The 19559-nt window shown below is 44.6% G+C and overlaps 1 protein-coding gene across 6 annotated transcripts in view; it reads left to right on the plus strand.

Annotated features, from left to right (window-relative positions):
• Positions 1-4731: 4731 nt before the first annotated feature.
• LOC121592921 (homeotic protein distal-less) overlaps positions 4732-19559 on the plus strand; it is a 52568-nt gene continuing 37740 nt past the window's right edge. For 2 of the 6 annotated variants that reach the window (XM_041914835.1, XM_041914837.1), the window contains exons 1-3: positions 4732-6467; positions 11912-12087; positions 18176-18354. In XM_041914835.1, the coding sequence (XP_041770769.1) occupies positions 6367-6467; positions 11912-12087; positions 18176-18354 (456 nt within the window). In that variant the 5' untranslated portion in view covers positions 4732-6366. Of the gene's footprint in view, positions 6468-11911; positions 12088-18081; positions 18355-19559 lie in introns of all 6 variants that reach the window. The other 4 variants (XM_041914832.1, XM_041914833.1, XM_041914834.1 and 1 more) reach the window with 3 other exon arrangements.

The following is a 19559-nucleotide window of genomic DNA, read 5'->3' on the forward strand; positions in this document are numbered from 1 at the left end:
CCCGTAGAATTCATAAGGTAGTAACAAATAAATAAATTCTCTGTTCTCTCACCATAGATTACAGAAGTCAGAAGTACAATTTTACAATATGCAATCTTACTATGCTACTATGGGTAAACAAATCATTCGCAGATGGCTTAATAGTTTCAATAGAACTGATTAAAAAATGGCATATTTCTTTGGTTTTCATTTTTAGCTTTCCGGAGAAGCACCATTTTATGTTATGAATTATACGGTACAACATGTTTTGTTTAATTTCTTTGTTTCTGTCTTTCATTAAAAATGAATACGCCTTTCGAAGTATGGTAAGAAATCACACTGCTTAAAAACAACTTTTACAAATAGTTGATTTTGCGAAGAATTCCTATTAGAGTATGATATTTGACATAAGTAGCAAATAAAAAAAATGTTTTTTTTTTATTTACAAATATTACTTTTTTTTATCTCGAATCACAGCTTAGTACAAAGTCGAAGTAAGCGTTACAGTAGTATTGAGTTCATGTTCGACAAGAGTTATCCATATTTCACTCTCTCTATTTCTCTCTCTTTCTATCTCTCTTAATTTATCTCTTGTAGCTTACTAACTCTTAACAAGAGTAAGTTTAATTAATTTTGAATCGTACTTCAAATCAGCTCCATAAGCCTTTATACAACACCAGTATTCAACTACCTGGCCTATGCGGGAAATTGAAACAAACAGGCATAAAACACAAAACAGAGGAAAAACAGTTAAAAAAGGTCGCAGGACAGGAATCAGCGATTTTCGAGCTCAAACGTGAAAAACTGGAGTTTTTTTCGCGCGGTTTTAAAAAAACGTTGACGGTAAGATTTTTTTCGTTTTAGTTACTCACAAGTGTTGTTGATGCTGTTGGCTGCTACGCAAAACGAATGCTAAAATGTTGTGAGCGATAATTATTAATTTTGAGTCCCTGTGTTAACGACTATACAACGGGACTGTTCCATATAGTCATAACAAATGTATTGAATGAAAAAAACTTGCAAAAATATGAGGAATTCATGTGAATACATGTTCAATGTTGAATATGACATTTGCTCAAAATGAATTCGGTAAGTAAATAAGATTTGTCGACCAAGCAATCCTTTAAATAAATCACACAAATTATCAACAATAACACACATAAGGAGTACATAAACAAACAATCGTGTTGAACCGAGAAATTCCGTCACAAAACTGTCTTTCTTCTTCTTTTTATATTTTTGAGAGATTTCGACTCCAACGGAGTTGGAGTTGAGTATTTTTGAGAGTCTTTCGCCTCTGTCAAAACTGTCAACTAAACGAAAGTATAAATTCGAAATAAAATGAATGTAATATCACTTCCAAACGTCACTGATCATTTCTCCTTTGCTCTCCATCTTCCATGAATGAAACCCACCCCTTATTGTGAACCATTCCATCCGCACCTAGCTCCCTCCCTCTTTCATCCCAGATGCAGATGGCTAGCTCATTTGGCTAGCTCAATCTCGCAGGTTTTCCACTCGAGCGAAATTCGAGAAAACACACGAAACCCAGACGCCTTTATTTTGGTCCAGCGGATGTTACAGTAAGAGCATGCCCGGTACAGCCCCCTCTTACTCTACTACTCCGCCTCTGGTGCTGCAAGGCGTACGCGTAAGGGGTCAGTTAAAAAGGGGTCTGAGCTTGATCGCGTATCGCTTCTGCTCACCCTTACCCTGCGCTGCATACAGTGTTCCATTTCGAGCTCCCAAGCCTCCAGGGGTAGGGAGCGAGGGCGGTCCACTCTGAGAGCCCGGCGTCTGCGAGTGACCGCTTTCCTGGGTGATGGTGTGGTAGTGGTGCAGCGGGAGGAAGGCAGTAGAGGGAGTGCGCTCGTCGGCAAAGGGAAGACGGTTACGTAGTCATTATACCTTCCGGGTTCATTCATGGTTTTCGTTAGCTGCGTCCACTACTCTACGCCAGTGTAGTGGCGCGTCTATCCGCGCACCCATTTCGTGTTCGTTTCCCTCTTTTTTCCTGCCCCGTTTTCGTGTGCGTTTGCAGTAGATGGAGGTTCGAGTTCGACGTCGAAAGATGCCGCGAACCGATTCCGTGTGTAAATGTAGAATCAAGGTTATGTGGGTTTTGTGGTTGAGACAAAGGCAGGGGGAAAAGGATGGAGCTGGAGCTGGAGGAAGATGCTGTAGAGCAGACATCAAAGTCAGTGGAAAACTCTACTCCTGCTGGTGTGTTGGGTAGGGCGGAAAGTGCGTCATTCGGGACCTTGTTTGCCCTTCAACTCGAACGAAGGCAACATGACATCAAAAGCAGACGAACGAGCGTTGATGTTCTTACGCAGGAACTGTTTAATTATTCCTGCAATGGGGAAAGGAAAGTGAAAGACTCAACATTATATTATTGTCATTTATAGATGAATGGATTTCTACTGTGTGTTTGCTGCAAGAATGAGATAATCTATCGCTGGTATACCATGATTCAATTCGAACTGCATAAACACTCTCGAAAAGTCCCATTTCAAACCATTAAAACAACCTTAGCAGCATTAAAATCTTTGCAATTCGCTCCTCTTACCCATTCCAGCTGTGGCATTTTACCCCACAATACAATAAGGACACTTGCTAAATTGATCGCAATTATGCCTGCATGGGGTGTGGAGCATCAGCCACTGCCCAATTATAAAATATCATTTCGACCATTTTTAAAGCCACTCTTCTGTCGCGATGTCGACCTTCAGCGGGACACAAACGGGGTAATTGTCTGTTGTGTGGGGCGCGGTAACATTGTAACAGCACAGCACGAGCAGGACAATCAATCTGTGTGTTTATGTTGCGCCGTAGCGGCGCGGAAATAGCTACATTCTGTAGCCGAGGTAATGAAGATTCTTCACCTTTCGCTGTCGGGTGTATCGAGCGTTTTTGTGGTCCGACACTCTCCGACAAACGAAATGTAAAAAATGTTGAGGTTACGAGAAGGGTTTCCTGGGGGGGACAAAAATGAGGGTGATAGGTACATTGGCAATGGTGGGCAAGTGTTTTTGGGTTGTAACTCCACACCTGACATCTTGAAGGATGTAGAAGTGGAATTTAGAATGCCTTTAATGAGCGCGATAATTATGTTTTTAAATTTATGTTTGTCTTGTTTGTATGTATGTTTGTGCTATTCTTCATTTATTTTTTTACTACTTTATTGTATCATTCCCAGTCCCTTTGTAGCAATGAATATTACACTTGTGTTTATGTTTCTTAACGATGGATTGTTTTTCATTTTAGTTTTTGGGTATTGTTTTTTTTTTCATTCAACTACCACAAAATGTAATGGATTTCTTAAATTGAAATTTCTTTACAAAATCCAATAACATTTCAGAATGTACAAATTTTAGTTTCATTTTTGAACTTTTTGCAATGCTTGGAACGTTTCGTTGTTTTTTCGTTTTGCAACATTCTATTTTATATTATTTTTTTAATTTTAAATGCTCATAATTTGCTCCATGGAGGTATGTTTCTGTATTTTAATTAGAATTGATTGCTGGAATTGTTATGTAAAACTTTTTCAATTGTTATAAAGAAAAATGATTTTACCTCAAATTATGCTGTAAGAAACATCATTTGTCCTGTCTACTTATCAGACATTGAAACTAAATGTGAAATCATAAAAAAACAGCTTCCATTACTTGTACAAAGTGGAACCGTCAACGCAATCAGCACTAAACCCCAAAACAACGTAATGCATATCACATACAAGAAACTCAAACTAAAAAAAAGATATCAGACACTATTGAAACGTTCATTATGGAAAGACGCCGTCAATGAAATGCATTGGCACGTGTGTTTCCGGCACCACCGGTACAGCCCGGTTTAATCCCGGGGGTTTCGGGCGAAATAAAACATAAACCAGCGAACTATCTACTCCCGGAGGGAAAGAGTGGTTTCTTCTGATTCACCCCTCACTGTGTGCATCCCCTCCCCCCTTGCTTCCCCTCGTAAATACTGTTTGTTATTGCACCCGTCGACCATAAAACCACCCTTTTTTGCAAAGACACCCAGCAATAAACCAAAGACGAACAAAAAAGTGTCTTGAAGGTAAGACGAAAAAAGCACCAGAGAGAGACACACACACACATACAGAGGGGACAACGTACAACATACAGCAGCAACAGTACAGCAAAAACAGACCAAAACGAGACCAACATGCGACGGAAGCTTCTGTTTCACTCGCGTACCGTTTCGGGACAGAACCTTTCGAACGTGCTTTGTGCAGAACAGGTTTTCCACGGGATTGTCCACCGCCCCACCCCCATACGTATCACCCCCTTTCAGTTCCCTTGTCTTCAGTTCTAGTAGCATCAAACCACAAACCCTTGACGATGGGGTGTGTTGGGGTTTCTGTTGTTCCTCTACAGCTATTGCTTTCTCACTCTTCCCTTCCGTTTGGCAGAACGAGACGAAAGCTTTCTTGTTGTTGCTTGGGATGGCTTGCACTACCACACCGACACAACCGCTCACGCATCGCTCCCTACACGGCCAGACCAAAAACCCTCCGCATCATAGTGTGCGTACCGTCGGGTACAAAATGGCCGTACAGTTGCTAGTCGGCTCTTTCGCGCTCCCTGCCAGCGAACGGGGGTTGATAGAGTGCGCCATTGCACTCTTGCACGTGGCTGGAAAAACGGGGCGGAGCTATCCCACCAAACGGGGGGGCTGAAAACGCAACCCTTAGCCGGCCAACGATGCGCTTCTCGGGAAGTTGCTTTGTCACTTGCTCGCGGTTGTTCGCGCCGTCGTCGTCGTCGTTGTCGTTGCTTGCTGTCGCGCCCCGTTCGTCGCTTGTGTGTGATATTCTCTCTCTGGCTCGTGCGGTGCCGAGATTTGACAGCAACGCTAATTATATTATTTGCGCCATCACCGGGGTTCGATCACGGGTTGCGCTGGTGTAGTGGCGTTGTTTTGTTTAATTATCTGTTTGTGATTTTAAATACGCGCGAGTGATTTGAGGTGTCGGTGGTTTTGTTGTTGTTGTTTCGCAAATGCATCGTATCGGTGAGATTGTAGAAGTGTTTCGATTCGATCGCTGCTACCGGCGGTTTGGTGCGGTGTGAACCGCTAGTGACGAGCGATCGCATCCTGATTGCTGTGGTGTGCCACAGTGCCATCCAGTGCAAATCGAACGAGGAACAAAATTGTGGTGATTAAAATTGCTCACCGGCAAGTTGATAAGCAAAGCAGTAAGTGAAGCAAGAAAGAAAGAGTTTGCTTCCATCACCATTGAAGCTGAGACATATTACGCCACGGATAGTGATCGCAACCAAGGTTTAGTGTGTCTTTGATACAAACCATCCATTTTTATACATTACAAAAGCAAACCCAAATCAGTAAATAACTCGCAAGTGCTTATCAAACACAGCAGTTCCGTTTCGGAGAACATCGCCGGTAAGGGTAGCCCGACAGAACCAGCCCAACAGAACCCATGCCGACGCAAGATCATGCAAGAGCATCATAAGTGTGTGCAATCATCGTTCAATGTGTGAAAGTGTGTGATACTCTCGATAAAACCTTCCCGGAGAAAGGGCATCCGAAAGGAAGCGGCTGGCGCTGGACGCGTGTGTGCCTAAAGTGTGATAGCGGAAGGTGTGCCGAAAGCGAAGAGCCCGAGTACATCTCACTCCCACGGCTCGAACGGGCAGGTCAATCGTCGTGTGAATTGGTCTCGTTTCAAAACGAAAAAGAAAGGAAAAGGAAAAATAAAAGGAAAGATCGCCTCAGAGCCTTCGCCAAGATTGCCCAGGACCGTGTGGTACGGGCGAGATAATGCGTGAGTCTCAGATTTGAGGGCGCAAGAGTGTGTGCTGCACCGTCCCGTGAGTCGGTCGAATCAATCGTCCTGCGGTCCGCCGGCGTAGTGTTGAAAAGTGTGCATTTTCAGTGTTAAAGGAAAAAGTGGCTCGTTTTGTGTATATTTAAAAGTTTATTCTGCTAAAGGATAAAGCAAAGGTTTCTCCTGCAAAGAATCGGTGCCGAGCGCAGTGACCGAGCTGACGTGTTGTAGTGCGTTGCAAAGTGTGTAAATTAATATTCACTGAAAGAAAGAATAGCCTGCGGTGGCTGCTGTGAAGAAGTGACTCCTGGAAAAGGGGATTAGCCGGTGAAGTGATAGCAAGTGGCGTGGTGCTCCTTGCGGTCGGGAACTAGCGTTACGCCAGCCTACCGGGCCGTGATTGCGCTGTCGCTTCCATTGACGGGCGCGGCAAGATAGAGAGTGCGATAGGTGACCACGCGTACAACAACGGCCTTACAATTCATTTCGATAAAGTGGCCTCGATCGGCGCCAACACGCTCAACTTTACGGACCTGGGGAGCCCTTACGAGGGCCCCCCGAGCACACCCCAGTCCGGGATGGATGCGCCGGACGCGCCGCACACGCCGAAGTACATCGACGGCGGTGCGACGGCAACCGCGCCCGGCAAATCGGCCTTCGTCGAGCTGCAGCAGCATGGGTTAGTGTTTGAGAGCCTTCTTTGCACGTACAAGAGATCGGTTATTCTGTTGCGTTTGTTGAAGAAATTGCTAGTGATGTATGGTACTGAATAGTGTTAACTGGAGTTTGCCCTCAGTTGCTGAAATCTTGAGTGATTACTTACAGTAACAGTAAATTGTTGGTGTGGTGTCTTCGGATGTCAAAGATCGAAAGGATTTGAAATGTGAAGAAGTGTCTAGGAGCTCTCAGAGAGATTAGTGTCTGCTAATCGTTTAGATTTTTTGCTTGAAAATAGTTGAAAAATACAAATACCAGAATAACTCCACGATTTACATAGCTCAATATACTGGTTGAGCTCCTGGCTACTGCTGGCAACTGCTGGTTGTGAAGGAAAACGTATTCTGTTTTGTAGTTTTTGTATGAGGGAAAGTCTCTATACAGTGATCCTCGCATGCATCTAAGTTATGGAGAGATCTACTTCTAAGGCAGTGACCCTGAAATTTGTACGATGGCTACATGAAAATATGAGGAGCCGTCCTCTAGGTCGCAAGGAGGCACATGTGACCTGCGAGAAATACTATGTTGGCGATACTATGTCGAGTTGTAAGGGAACTCTCCGTAAAATTGTAGAAGTTTCCATGAAAACAGATGGTAAATACCGTCTATGTTTACCTCTGAATCAAAATATTTCTCTGAACTGCCATTTAATAATGCAGCTTACAGAACCTAGGGAGCAAAATCGGTTTTGAAGCTTAAAGACTAAAGTTAAAGAGTCTTGTTAGAGGAATAAAGATTCCATGCAAAATGATCTTGTTAGCGGAAAAATTCTTTTAAGTGATGCTTCAAAATCGTTTTCTGCCTATATTTTGAACATTGAACTGAACTAAACTCATTACTACAGAATAACTATTGCCTTTGTATTTTATGCTTTATATGTCAGTTTGTTTTGGGAATTACAACTATGATTTCATTGAAAGGTAAACCTCTTAAAGTATTATATATTTTCAATAAGGACAACGAAACATTGAATAAGCATAAAACAACATAAAATCTTGGATATAAAACATGGAGGGCGCGTAGTACTAAATAAGTCTCAATAGCCTGTATAGGCCGGCATGTCTGCATTGGACGTTGCACGCGAAATAGAAGGCGAAGAAAGCCCTGGGATTGATAATTCTTACATCACTTACTCCTTGTCATAGAATCACTCCAAAAAATGGCAATTGGATTGTTGATTGACGTTATGTTTATTTCGCTTGTAAAATATATTAGTTCAAAACATGTATTTTTTACGTATATTAAGAAGATTATTGTTTTGAGTCAACTTACCCAACTTATATGTTGAATATGTATTCTTTTACACATGTGCTTTAGCATATTTAACGAGTTAAAGCCTTATTTTCATTACGCTGCACATCCACCTCATCCACCCTTTAATTGAACGTCCTTGTCGAATTGTATCATCGGCTCGCACAAACACACACAACCACAAAATCAATACCGAATTGCTCCATTGCACCGTTTAATTGTACCCATTGGCACCGTGAAAGCAATTAGCACCCAATCGATGAGGGGCACCTTATCATCATCATCATCATCATCATCATCACCACCATCAGCATTAGCGATTGTGGCATGAAGCGTATGATCAATCGATGAGGATGCTGCTCCGATTCATGTGCTAGAAGTACAGTTTTTGAAATGGCGTAAATACCCAAAACTCATCGATGGAAATGTGAATGATTTTTGGTGATTTTTTTATCCACACTGCAACAAGCAAACAAAAATACCAGATTCGTTGCATTTATACACATCAAGCGTAATGAGACGAGACAGTTATCGGCTTATAAAACATCTAACTGTTGTTCCATCTGGAAATGGTAAAACGAGTGAAAAGGAAAGGCTTTTCTTCCACTGCCACTGCCCAGGACCGGTGCAGCTTTGGTGCAGACAGAAAGATACCGCTTGCCCGCTCTTTTGCTGCAATAATTAGCAGCGGCTAATGATAATGATTAATGACGCCCGGGCATGTTGGGCACGTGTGCGTCACTGCGCAGGAAGATGGGCGAGATCGGGGTCAGAAAAGCGTTGCATTCAATTCATAAAACAACGCCGGTCACAACATGAATGTAACAAAAAGTTGGCTTCCATCTTTCCGCTGTCAGCATAAACGTAACGGACACGAGGCGTCTTCGGTACTAGGGGCATCCATTTTTGGATAGTTTAGTACAAGCGTATAGAAATGAAACTAAAAACAAAAAATGACACATTTTTAGTATTCTTCCCCTGAACCGCAGTGCATAGCGATCGCCGATCTGTTATCGATTCTTGAGCATCACAACCCGCGCACAACACACACGAAGGCTCGCTCGTACCGTTCCCGATTTGGATGGTATCGAGTTTTTAATAGCGGGCGGGTTTCTGTTTTTACGATCGATTCCATACCATCTACAAACGTGGAAAAAGGGGAGTGAGCGTATCGGTAGGTCGTCTTTTTATGACCACCAATTTGTGAGAATCCCTGTTTTCCTCCCGTGCCAGTGGTGGGCACGGTACAGTAGCGAACAGTAGGCGAAACCTTGCTGAAAGCTAGGCCACATAAATCGACGGATATATCTACATCGTTAAAAAATAAGCTCCAGCATGTGGAGCATAATAGTACAGGGCGAAGCGTGCTAGTCCCGAAGCGGAGTTCGAAGCGCAAGAAAGGAATAGTTTGTTTGTTTTTCGCCTTTTGCAAACCGGGCGGAAAGTGCAGGGCCGGGTGGGCAAGTTTACGCGCCATGTTTTTATGATTAACTTTAACGCCGGTTTTACAGTGCTAGAGCGCTATGCGCGAGCGGGCTGCAGGGAGGGGGAGGGGGACCCCGTAGTGAAGTTTGTCAAGTTTTATGGCACATGGCAACGACGACGCGTGCCAAAGGTAAGGTCCGACCTTATATTGCCCGCTAGGGGTTTTGTGTGCTAATTTGTCTTCCGTCTCCTGCTCCCGACGAATCGGGAATTGATTTATGAAGCTTCAATCAAACGAGCATGGAACGATCTTTCGTTCCTTCAAAGTACTACAGTGCTTCGTATTGATTTGTAGATTTTTACAGCAGACTAATTTCTGCTTTTACGGTGCAACTATTTCCGCCTAATTACTCTGTGTAGGCTGTGTGTGCGGGACAGTGGAGGGTTTGTGATTTATTTATTTACAGTAGAAGATTCGTGAGGTGATTGCGTGAGGGCTTCGTTTTATGAGACCAGTTTAGCTGTCACAGGTCCGTGGTATACCTGAAAGTGGTGTGGGAGTTTTAGAAGGAGAAGTTAATTTACTAAAGAGCTAAAGATTGTACAACGAACAATAAAAGATACATCATAGAGACGTTTAGCACGAGTATATGACGTCCTAAAGCGGAACTAGGAAATTAGCTACAGATAACAGATCATATTGGGCAGTAAAGCGTTGTTCATTGATTCATTGATTGGATTTTTGCATCTTGTGTTTTGAAAGCTTTCGAGAGACGTTGAGAGTTCTCCATCAATATTTATATCTACAGATGATGGAAGCATATTTCCGGAAAGCTATCAATTGACAGATCTGAGAGAAGACCTTTGTCATTTTTATATTTTTATTGCATCGGAGTTATTTAGAAATTGAACCTCCTGCAAGGGAACAAAGCATGTTTAATGAAGAAGTATTAACACGGAAATTTAAAAGTTCGCTTATTATTGTTTTATTTTATTGTTGATCATCCCAAGATCATAATACATTGTTTTCATGAAACTTGCTCAAAAGTAAAACATTTAAAGCTCCTTTAAACACGTTTTACTTTGAACAATCTTCTTTCCAATAAGAACGCGTTTTACTTTGAACACTAAGAGTGTTTTGTGTGGTTTTGATTATACATTTGTGTTTGACTTTTTCCCATTTAAAAATTTTGCAAAATAACTAAATTGATTTCCTAACCATTAAAACCCCCTTCAATGAATCAAGCAAAATTGGAACCCTTTGGACCGTGGAAAATCTCCCAAAAACCTATCCACGCAATTGCTGTTTTAAACTGCTTTCCTCTCCCACTCCCCCCATATTCCCCGCTCGAGCAGCTGGTACAGTTTCCAACCTTCCGCGGAAGCCGAGCGAGCGTCTCTAATGGCTCGATCGAAATTAAAGGTTCGGTGCTACCGAAAATTGAATTACACGTAAATTGTTTAATTCATTCAGCCCGTCGTGTACGGCAAGGCGCGGGTGCGCGTGTACCCCGGTAGCATGGCCACCTAGATATGTATGTGTGTGTGCGCGTATAAAGGTAACACCAGGCCCCACAAACCCATACCGCTTTTTACGCATCAACATTTACGCGCTTGTTCTTATTTTCCCCCATTTTCCCCGGTTTTTTCGCTCCCCAAAATACGACCACTTCCACCCGGTCCGGCTTTTCCGGCCTGTTTCCCTCACCACTTCCTCCCTCCACATGGAATTCTCTTCGTACTTTTTTGTATTTTCTTTCTGGCTTTTTTGTTGCTGTTGCTTGGCTCACCATCATCTTCACTTGTACCGTATGGCAGACACCATGTGGGAGCCGTTTGGTGCGTCGCTGATGGACGCCATGCTGGAAAAGCTGACTCGGACTAGCAATGGAGGGTAAAGAGGCATGGGGGGATTTTTCCATCCAATCCCAAATCGTCTCGTTCCTTCTCCGTTCTCTGCCGAACCGGCGCTGCCTGCGGAATGAGAAGCAGTGTGTGCGCGTGTGTTACAAATCGATCCCGCGAGGGTCGGTGGTTGAGGGTGGCAATAATATCGAAGGGTGGTACGGTAGCACCGTTGTTGCTGCTGTTACTTTTTGACTCGCCCATTTCTTCCATTTGGGTGGCGCCATCTGGCCCCCCCCCCCCCGAAGCAAAACACGCTCTCTCGCCGTAGCCTACGCTGCTGTCTGCGTGGTGTCCCGTGGTGAGCCCAAACCAAGCCTCTACACGTGCATAAAATTACATCCCGTGGTTGTAGGTTTTCGTACAAGTGCGGTTTGGGAAAAAATTAGGCCTAATTGACTTTTTGGCTGAGGGTTAGTTTTCAGTGTTGTTTTGCATTTCGAGCCAGCAGCCGTCGATCGTGCAAGATGGCTGTTGGATTGTAGTTTTTTTGCTTCGATACGGAGTGAATTATACTTCCGTTCCGTATTGCAGCAATGAAAGCCGTGTTTACTTTAGTGCAATTGCCTTAGTAATTTTAACATAACTGTCGAAAATCGATAACTGCAAATTTGAAGGGTACAATAATTTCAGTCGAGCGGATTGTTGGGGCTTTTATTTTGCAGAAAAAAAGTAATCGTTACGATTATTTTTGATTTCGACCTCTATCCCTGGATTGTTTTCTTTTTCGTTATCATTAATATCACGTTGATTAAATGTTTAAAATAATAAAACATAATTATCAAATTTACTAAAGCGCCCCTTTTGCTTTCTTTCTCCAAACAGGTACGGTGGCATCCGGAGCGGGTATCAGCATTTCAGTGCCCAGGGCGGCCAGGACTCGGGCTTTCCGAGTCCGCGCGGTGCCCTCGGCTACCCATTTCCACCGATGCACCAGAACTCCTACTCTGGGTATCATTTAGGCAGTTATGCACCACCCTGCGCTAGTCCACCAAAAGATGGTAAGTGTTCCCTGTACAGAAAGCCACGCGCGGCTTCGCATAGAAGATGCAAGGATCGAAAGGATAACGTAACGTGGAGTTTCGGTCGACGATTGCGCAAAGCAAAGTGTGTATTTTACTGCAAAAAGCAATATTTTTAAAAATATTAAAAGCAGACATATTTCATTGTAAAATAGCAGCACAAAGAGTCGAAGCAATAGTGTGGAATATTAGTGTACAACCTCCTAGAGGAGTTTCATCTGCTTGATTCTTATTTCGTTCTCCCTCCGTTTTCAATATAGCAAACAAAGAAGTTATAACAAATGGCAGATGTAATGGTCTCTAACCCACTCTGGACTATTTATTATTCCATCGTTAATTAATAAGTCATGGCGAAACATCAACCAGATGGCATAAGCAAAGCAAACAGAAACTCACACAAAAACATGTGTTTGAATTATAAAGGCATTTTATTTGCACAGAAAAACAAGCCAGAAGCTCTGTAGGCTTGGTTGAAGAGGTTGAAAATGCATTAACATGAAGCACCACAAAAAAGCCCAACGGCAAATGTGGTTCATTCCGTCGGTTGGCAAATTATTCAGTGCAGTGTGTTCAGAAGACAAAAAATGTTGCTAATGCAGCATGATGATCTGCTTGTCGGTTATAACTAAACGCAGACAAATGTAGCGTAAAATTGATTTCAAAGATATTTATCTTAATATCTTCAAATGTCCAAGCGTTTTTATTGTATTAAATTAGGTCCAGTTTAATATCACTGGTTGGATTGATTCTTATGGCAAATTGGTACGTGTTTTAAGTTACTTCCCAAAGTCAATTGCTACATATCATTTTAACGAAATAATAAACAGCCTCTCACTGACACACGTTGCCGATATATTGGCTTTTCTTTCACTAATGGCGCTATCGCTGTAGCAACAAACACCCAATCGGCTCGTGCCAAAAATTGCTGTGCGTTCGTGGTCTGTTGCTGTTGCGTTTTCTTTCCCTTCCTGCCGACTGGTCTAGCAAAACCCTCAAAAGGTGCAAATTAAATTAGGCTCAAATACAAAACGGTCGCCAGAAGGGAAATCCCTTGTGGCGCCCTTGTGCGAAAACTCACCCCAAAAAAAGTCTGAGTTTGGGCGGGCATCGAGATGGGGGAATAAATAAAATATGTTTCCAATAACCAACAATAACGGAGCAAACGGAATTGGTTCAATCTGCCGCAGGCCTTCAACAACAATCAAACGCCCTGGACCGCCGCCAACCGTTCGACTCGTGCGCCACGCAAGCCACACCGCGCACATTGTATACATCCGCCCTCCAGAGGGAGTAAAAAAGCTAGCATAGCAAGGGTAAAAAACTTACTGTGTAAAAAGTGTCGCTCGGATGAATAAAACACGGTCCAGCAGTGGCAGCTTGCAGGGGTCGCTTGCTGCCTCGCTTCCGTCAAAAAATTTGAAACCACCACGCCGGCGACGACGATGGACGGAGCCCGTAGTTTCCGGTGCCGCAGTTCGGGATTCAAAAGCTGGACCCGCGTCTGGTTCTGTGCGCCCGGCCCGGCCCCGGTATGGTAGGCGGTGCCCGAGAAACAAACCCCTCGGCGGGAGGAACCCGTAAGCTACCTTTAGGAAATAAGGTTCAATGGGGATTTTTTGTTATAGTTCATTCTCGCTCTTAGACACTATCGCGAACGGATATCGCCCGGCGGAATGTGCTTTCAGCTTACAGCTGTTTGGGAGTTGGATTCTTTTTTACCATCCCAGCTTTTTGTGTTACAAAACCATCACCTCATCGTGTGTGTGTGTGTTTTTTTTTTGCGCCGAGGAAATAAAAGCCGACCCACGGTTCCATATGCGTTTCCGGTGCGCTGAATTCTGAACGTCCCGAGGTTCCTCCGCGCAAACCTCAAAACGTCGTGGCACGTTCTCGGAAGACGAACATTGGGCGTCGGCAAATCGGTACAAAAGGAGCGCTGTGCTGATTTGAATAATAATAGTCGGCGCTAGTTTAATGGAAAGGAACAAGAGAATGAGAGAGAGAGAGAGAGAGAGAGAGAAAGGGAGGGAGAGAGGGAAAAAAGGGTGCAAATCCTTTTTTAAAGGTGCGCAATGATTGGAGAGCGCGTTATTGTAGTGGCGCCATCGGGACAGAAATGTCCTCCGAGAGCTCAGAGCCAGGCGCTTAACGTTTCTCGTTCACACAGTGCAAATTCTTCAGATTGCACTACGTCATTCCAAATCTGTCGATGAAGATGGCGTATTAGGATGCGCAGAATGGTAAGGTTGCAGACGGACAGTGTTGCTATGCTGAATCTACTTTAAAATAGGTAGTTTCAAATGTGCTTCAATAGGATATGTTGATGTTATTTTGAAATTTCTTTTAGAAGTTATACTTAAGACCACACAGTCACTCTCATGCTTAAAACAATTTTCGCATGTAGTATGCTAGAAGCTAGAATATTAAAATTGGAATATGATGGATATTTTTTTATGTCTGTATGTCACCTATATGCGTCCCGTAAAACATGACGAAGTATCTTTTTCTAAAATAAAGGCAATAGTAGAATATATCATTGCAATTGTATGCCTGAAATGAATTAATCTACAATATATTATAGCATTAACATTTTAATTTGCAAGGTGTTAACTCAAAATCAACTAATCAACTCCTCCAATAACCGACGGAGAGCATTGGAGGCTGATAACCAATGCTCTGGTTCATGGAGCTATTTGTGATCCCCAAGTAAAAGCCCCGAGCCAGTTAAGTTCTTCTCCTTTTCTTAATAAATAATTCCGTAAATTAATCTCAAAGTTGTTTGAGTGTTCGAGAAATTATTGTTATTAAGGAGGATCTACATGGGATAATTGTTTTTGATAACATAACACATAACATCAGAAAGTTATTATGCCTGTCATAAATGAGACTTCCAATTATTCTTGTTTCGTCCACAGGCAACTTAAGCTCTTGCTTTCGAAAAGTTTTTCTTGTGTCTGTAAAGTTTAACGTACATATCAAATGAATCCCCACATTGATTCACTCCTTGCACCCCGCATTCAGGACTTTTGTTTTGTTTTATTTGGATGACATTTTACGATCGTCCGCGCGCTGAGTTACGATCGGCAGTGCGTACGAATATCACAGGAAACGAAAAAAAAAATGTTGCATCCAAAACGTCTTGCCATCGGGTTTCTCTCAGTGCAAGTGGCCCTTTTACGTAAAAGTAGGGCAGCGCGTGCAGTCAAGGATTTCTGCGAAAAATTCTGCCAAAACCCCGTGCGTGTTCGAGTGCGAATATTTATGTGATCGCAGAAAAGGGACCCACCGAAATCGGGTGACACAAAGCGAGGTTTGTCTGTACGGTTCCCGAGAGACAGAAAGAGAGAGAGAGTAGGAGAGTGAAGATTGATTTCCCTAGATGGCATTGGCGGGATCTGCGTGAGCATATCTCACCCGGAGATCCCGTTTAAGGAAGTTGTTGGTGTCGGGTTGGGTTTTGTGTGTCTCATACCGTTTAACATGGGGCAGCAGTTGCAAGAAAGTATAAGTGTTTACAGCTTTTGCAGATAAGCAGCTAAATTATACAATTCAAATGAAAGTGTCCACTTTGGGTGGGAGATGGGAGACTTAAGCACCTGCCCCGTTACGCGCCCGTTATCGCCACTGACCTTCCACTGACTTACCCCAAAGCGCGCCAAAGATCACGGTTGATTGACAAACGTGACTTCGTTGCCGAAACAGTTGTCTCATCCATTTGCGAAACTGCACAAAAAAAAAAACACACACACACATAGTCAAAGCAATTGCACAACCGTACGGTGTGACGTGATGGAATTGGACTCCCTTTTCCGCGACCTACAGTCCCCCGAACTCGAACGTCAAACCCCGGAGACCCTATCCTGGAGGTCACCAGCACGGGGAATTCCTTGCGCGAAAAGACGGACCAGCGAGACCAGCCGAAAAATGCCTCAGCACCCATCGGGCTGGCTGGTTGGTTGGTCGGCGACCGTTGAGTGGCCGCGGGAATCAGACAATCTGCCGGCATCCGTACGTAAAAGGACGTGCAGGAGGACGGAATAATTTATTCGCACAAAACGCGGCCTGTCGCTCGCACACACGCGGTCCCAAAACGTCCACGCAAGTTGCGTGAGGACTTCCTTACCCTTTTGCTTTGTGCAATTTTTGCCGTTACCGCTCCCGGTTTGCTGAGCATCGGTGTCATGATTTTGGACAGCAGTCATTCACGACGCGTTACAATTGAAAGGTGAAACTCAGGGTTCCCCGGAGGTGGATGTTAATTTCGGGTGGCTGATAGTCGCCTCCATTGCACCGATGGGTGCGCGCTCGGCTGGAACCAACATTGTTGTATTGAGGCAGCTTTTTTTTGCGAATGTGTGTGTCTTGTGCGTTTCTCTCTCAGCAAGTGCACACCAAACTGCGCCTTGGAGACGGTGTGTACAGTTTATTTAAATTTAATCTCAACTGTTCGGCTGTTGTTTCTTCCTCCTTATCAAATAGCAAAACTGCATCTCACAAACGGAGTGCGTGTGTATGCTCCGTAATGTGTGCGTTTGTTGTTCACAGATCGTCACGGGGGAGAGTGGGAGCTTGGCGGGGCTCTTTTCACACGACTACGGCTTTTTTGTTTGCACCCGCAATGTTGCTCCATTTAATGTATGGACGTACGGGCTGCTGCCGACGGCCCGGTGACGCCAACGACGACAACAGTAGCGCACCACGCTGTAGGTGCCGTATGGTGTGCAGACACACACACACACAAACACACACACACACACACACACACACACACACACACACACACACACACACACACACACACACACACACACACACACACATTGATCGAGCCAAACGAGCTGGAGTGTTTTTCGCATGGAATGAAGCTCACACGCAATGTACCTTGCCCTTCCCACTCCCAGGAGTCTCTCCACCATCCAGCCCGGCGGTGCTGTGGCAGAAAAGTATGTTGGCACACATAAATTAACATTTTTGATTAAATACGGCAAGCGGCATTTAATGTACAGCCACCGATACACTCGCCAAGCACACCGACCCACACACACACACATACACAGGGTTGCTCAGCTTTTTTTGCGCACTGTTCAATACGCAGCACCATCTCTTTCGTGGGTCTAGGTGTGGAAGTGTTAAGAGTTGGCTTTAGGCTTCCTTCTTTTTTCCTAGTGGACGTAAAAGCCTCCTCTTTCACTGACGCGTATCGTGCGTGGAATTGTTTGACAGTAAAAAATTCAATCAGTAGTACGACAGTAGTACGCAAGTGTACTAGAACGTCAGTAATAACAGGCAGCGACATCTGTCGGTAAAAGTAAAGCGACTTCAAAACACATCCAGCGTAGTTTCGCTTGTACCTGCAATCGAATCGCAACAATGTTGCAAATTTTGAAAGTTTTTCGCTACAATTTTTCATCATAACTCCGGGAAACTGTTTTCCATCCCCCCTCTCAGGAAATGCAACTTTTCCTCTACAACCCTTCCAAGTCGCTATAAATAGGTCCGCCTGTGTCGTACCGTGAGATACAAGGCAGCAGCAAACCGGAATGCAAATGCAACTTATGCACTTTCTTTGACGCACGCACCGAAATCGGGTCATGACAGGACACACACACACACCGCGCCCGGATCTCGTTTGATCGATAGTGTGTGTGTGCGAGTGTGTGTAGCGGTGGTGTGTCCAATGGACATTGTTGTTAGGGCCTGTTAGGCCACGTCTACCGGCCCAGAGACGACGGTGCCCCGGACGTGGTGTTAATGAAATCATTATCGCTTCTGTCTATGGGCTATCGTGACATGAAAGCTCCTCTCTGACACACACACTCACCTTACGTTATCCTTATCCTTCCACCCCTCGAGCGTTATATTGTGCGGGAGGGGAAGCCAGCCCAAGTTGCACCCGCGTATACCAGCCATCCCTGTTTTCAATTTTCCTCATCTGCAATCGATCTTCTGTTTTCTCTTCTCTCTCCAACTACCGGTTTTTCCCCGTATCCGCCACCACCACCCTCACCGACGACCGCGCTGCACGTGAACGCGCCCAATGCGGACGGTGACGCGCATTTCCTGCTAGACAAATTAGAAGACACCGGTCTGCGGGTAAACGGCAAGGGCAAGAAGATGCGAAAACCGCGCACCATCTACAGCTCCCTCCAGCTGCAGCAGCTCAACCGAAGATTTCAGCGAACGCAGTACCTGGCGCTACCGGAGCGGGCCGAGCTCGCCGCCAGCCTCGGGCTGACGCAGACACAGGTAAGTGCAACGGGATGGTTTATGTTTGGGGAAAATGAGGGTGGGGGGACAATTTCAATTCGCAAAGTTATTCGTTGTTTATTTGTATGTGTCTCTCTCACATTGCCCGGGAAGTTCTACGTTCTATTTAGCTCAAAAGTAGTGACAAAGGGGGATTCGGTACGCTTGTGGCCAAATTTCTTTATTAGATTTGTTAGCCAAATTACCGAACCGGAAACAAACACACACACACACAGACCGAATTCGTGCCGACCCTTCCGAAAACATCGATATCGACATAATAATGGCTAATTTGCGACAAGCGGCAACACCAGTGTCAAAAGTTTTCACAAACCCCTTTTTTCACGCCATCTGACCGGAAGCAGAAGGGGAAGCGTGGAGGTGGTCTTATCTGACGGCGGGGCTGATTATATTATTTGGCAACTAGTATTTCTCTCTCTGGCTCCAGCAAGCGAAGATGTAAGCCTTTTTATGTTTTTTTTCGGGGGGTCCAAAACAATCAACCTTACCAGACAAAAGTGAAATGTTTTTTCCTCTTGTTTGTGCTTTTGACATTTCCCAATACCTCCTGCCGTGACACTCGTGACCTGGAGTGGGGAGACACTGGGAAATGAAGTCACTTTTCCGTTCCCGTTGAGGGAAAACCGAGGTTTGGTACGAAGGAGAGTGTGAGCCTCCTGCACGTAGTACACAGGTCGGCAGGTCGGCGGATCAGTGTCGAGGGGTTTTGGCCCCGATTAGCACCGATTCACATGCAGACCAACCACCTGGAGCCCGCAGGCTACGAGGGGGTAAAGCATTCCATTCCCAACCAACGAAGCTCAACCCCGCACGGTCTTACCCCGGAGCAACCTGATTGATTGACAACGCTCGTGGTAAGCGAGAAGCGAGAAAAAAGTGGAACTCCGACGTTCGATGGAGACGCTCGCCCGTACCACTCGGTGCTAAGAGGGGTCCGTTTCCGGGGTGAAAACATTTGCACCCAACGCAACCTGCTAGAACTCTCGCTCCCTAACCCAACCCCACTAGTGTGTGCGTCAGTGGGTACAAACAAAGCAATGGAGAAGGCTCACACCACGCTCCGGCATGGAATTGATTGGGCTTTTTGCTTTTTCCTGAAGTCACAGAGGGATGGCATGGAAGGGAGGAAAGGACTGCCGTGGCAATCGATTTTGAAAAACCAATCGACCCAATCGTATGGTCGT

Source organism: Anopheles merus, chromosome 2L (genome assembly GCF_017562075.2).
Source record: "Anopheles merus strain MAF chromosome 2L, AmerM5.1, whole genome shotgun sequence".
Classification (NCBI taxonomy): domain Eukaryota; kingdom Metazoa; phylum Arthropoda; class Insecta; order Diptera; family Culicidae; genus Anopheles; species Anopheles merus.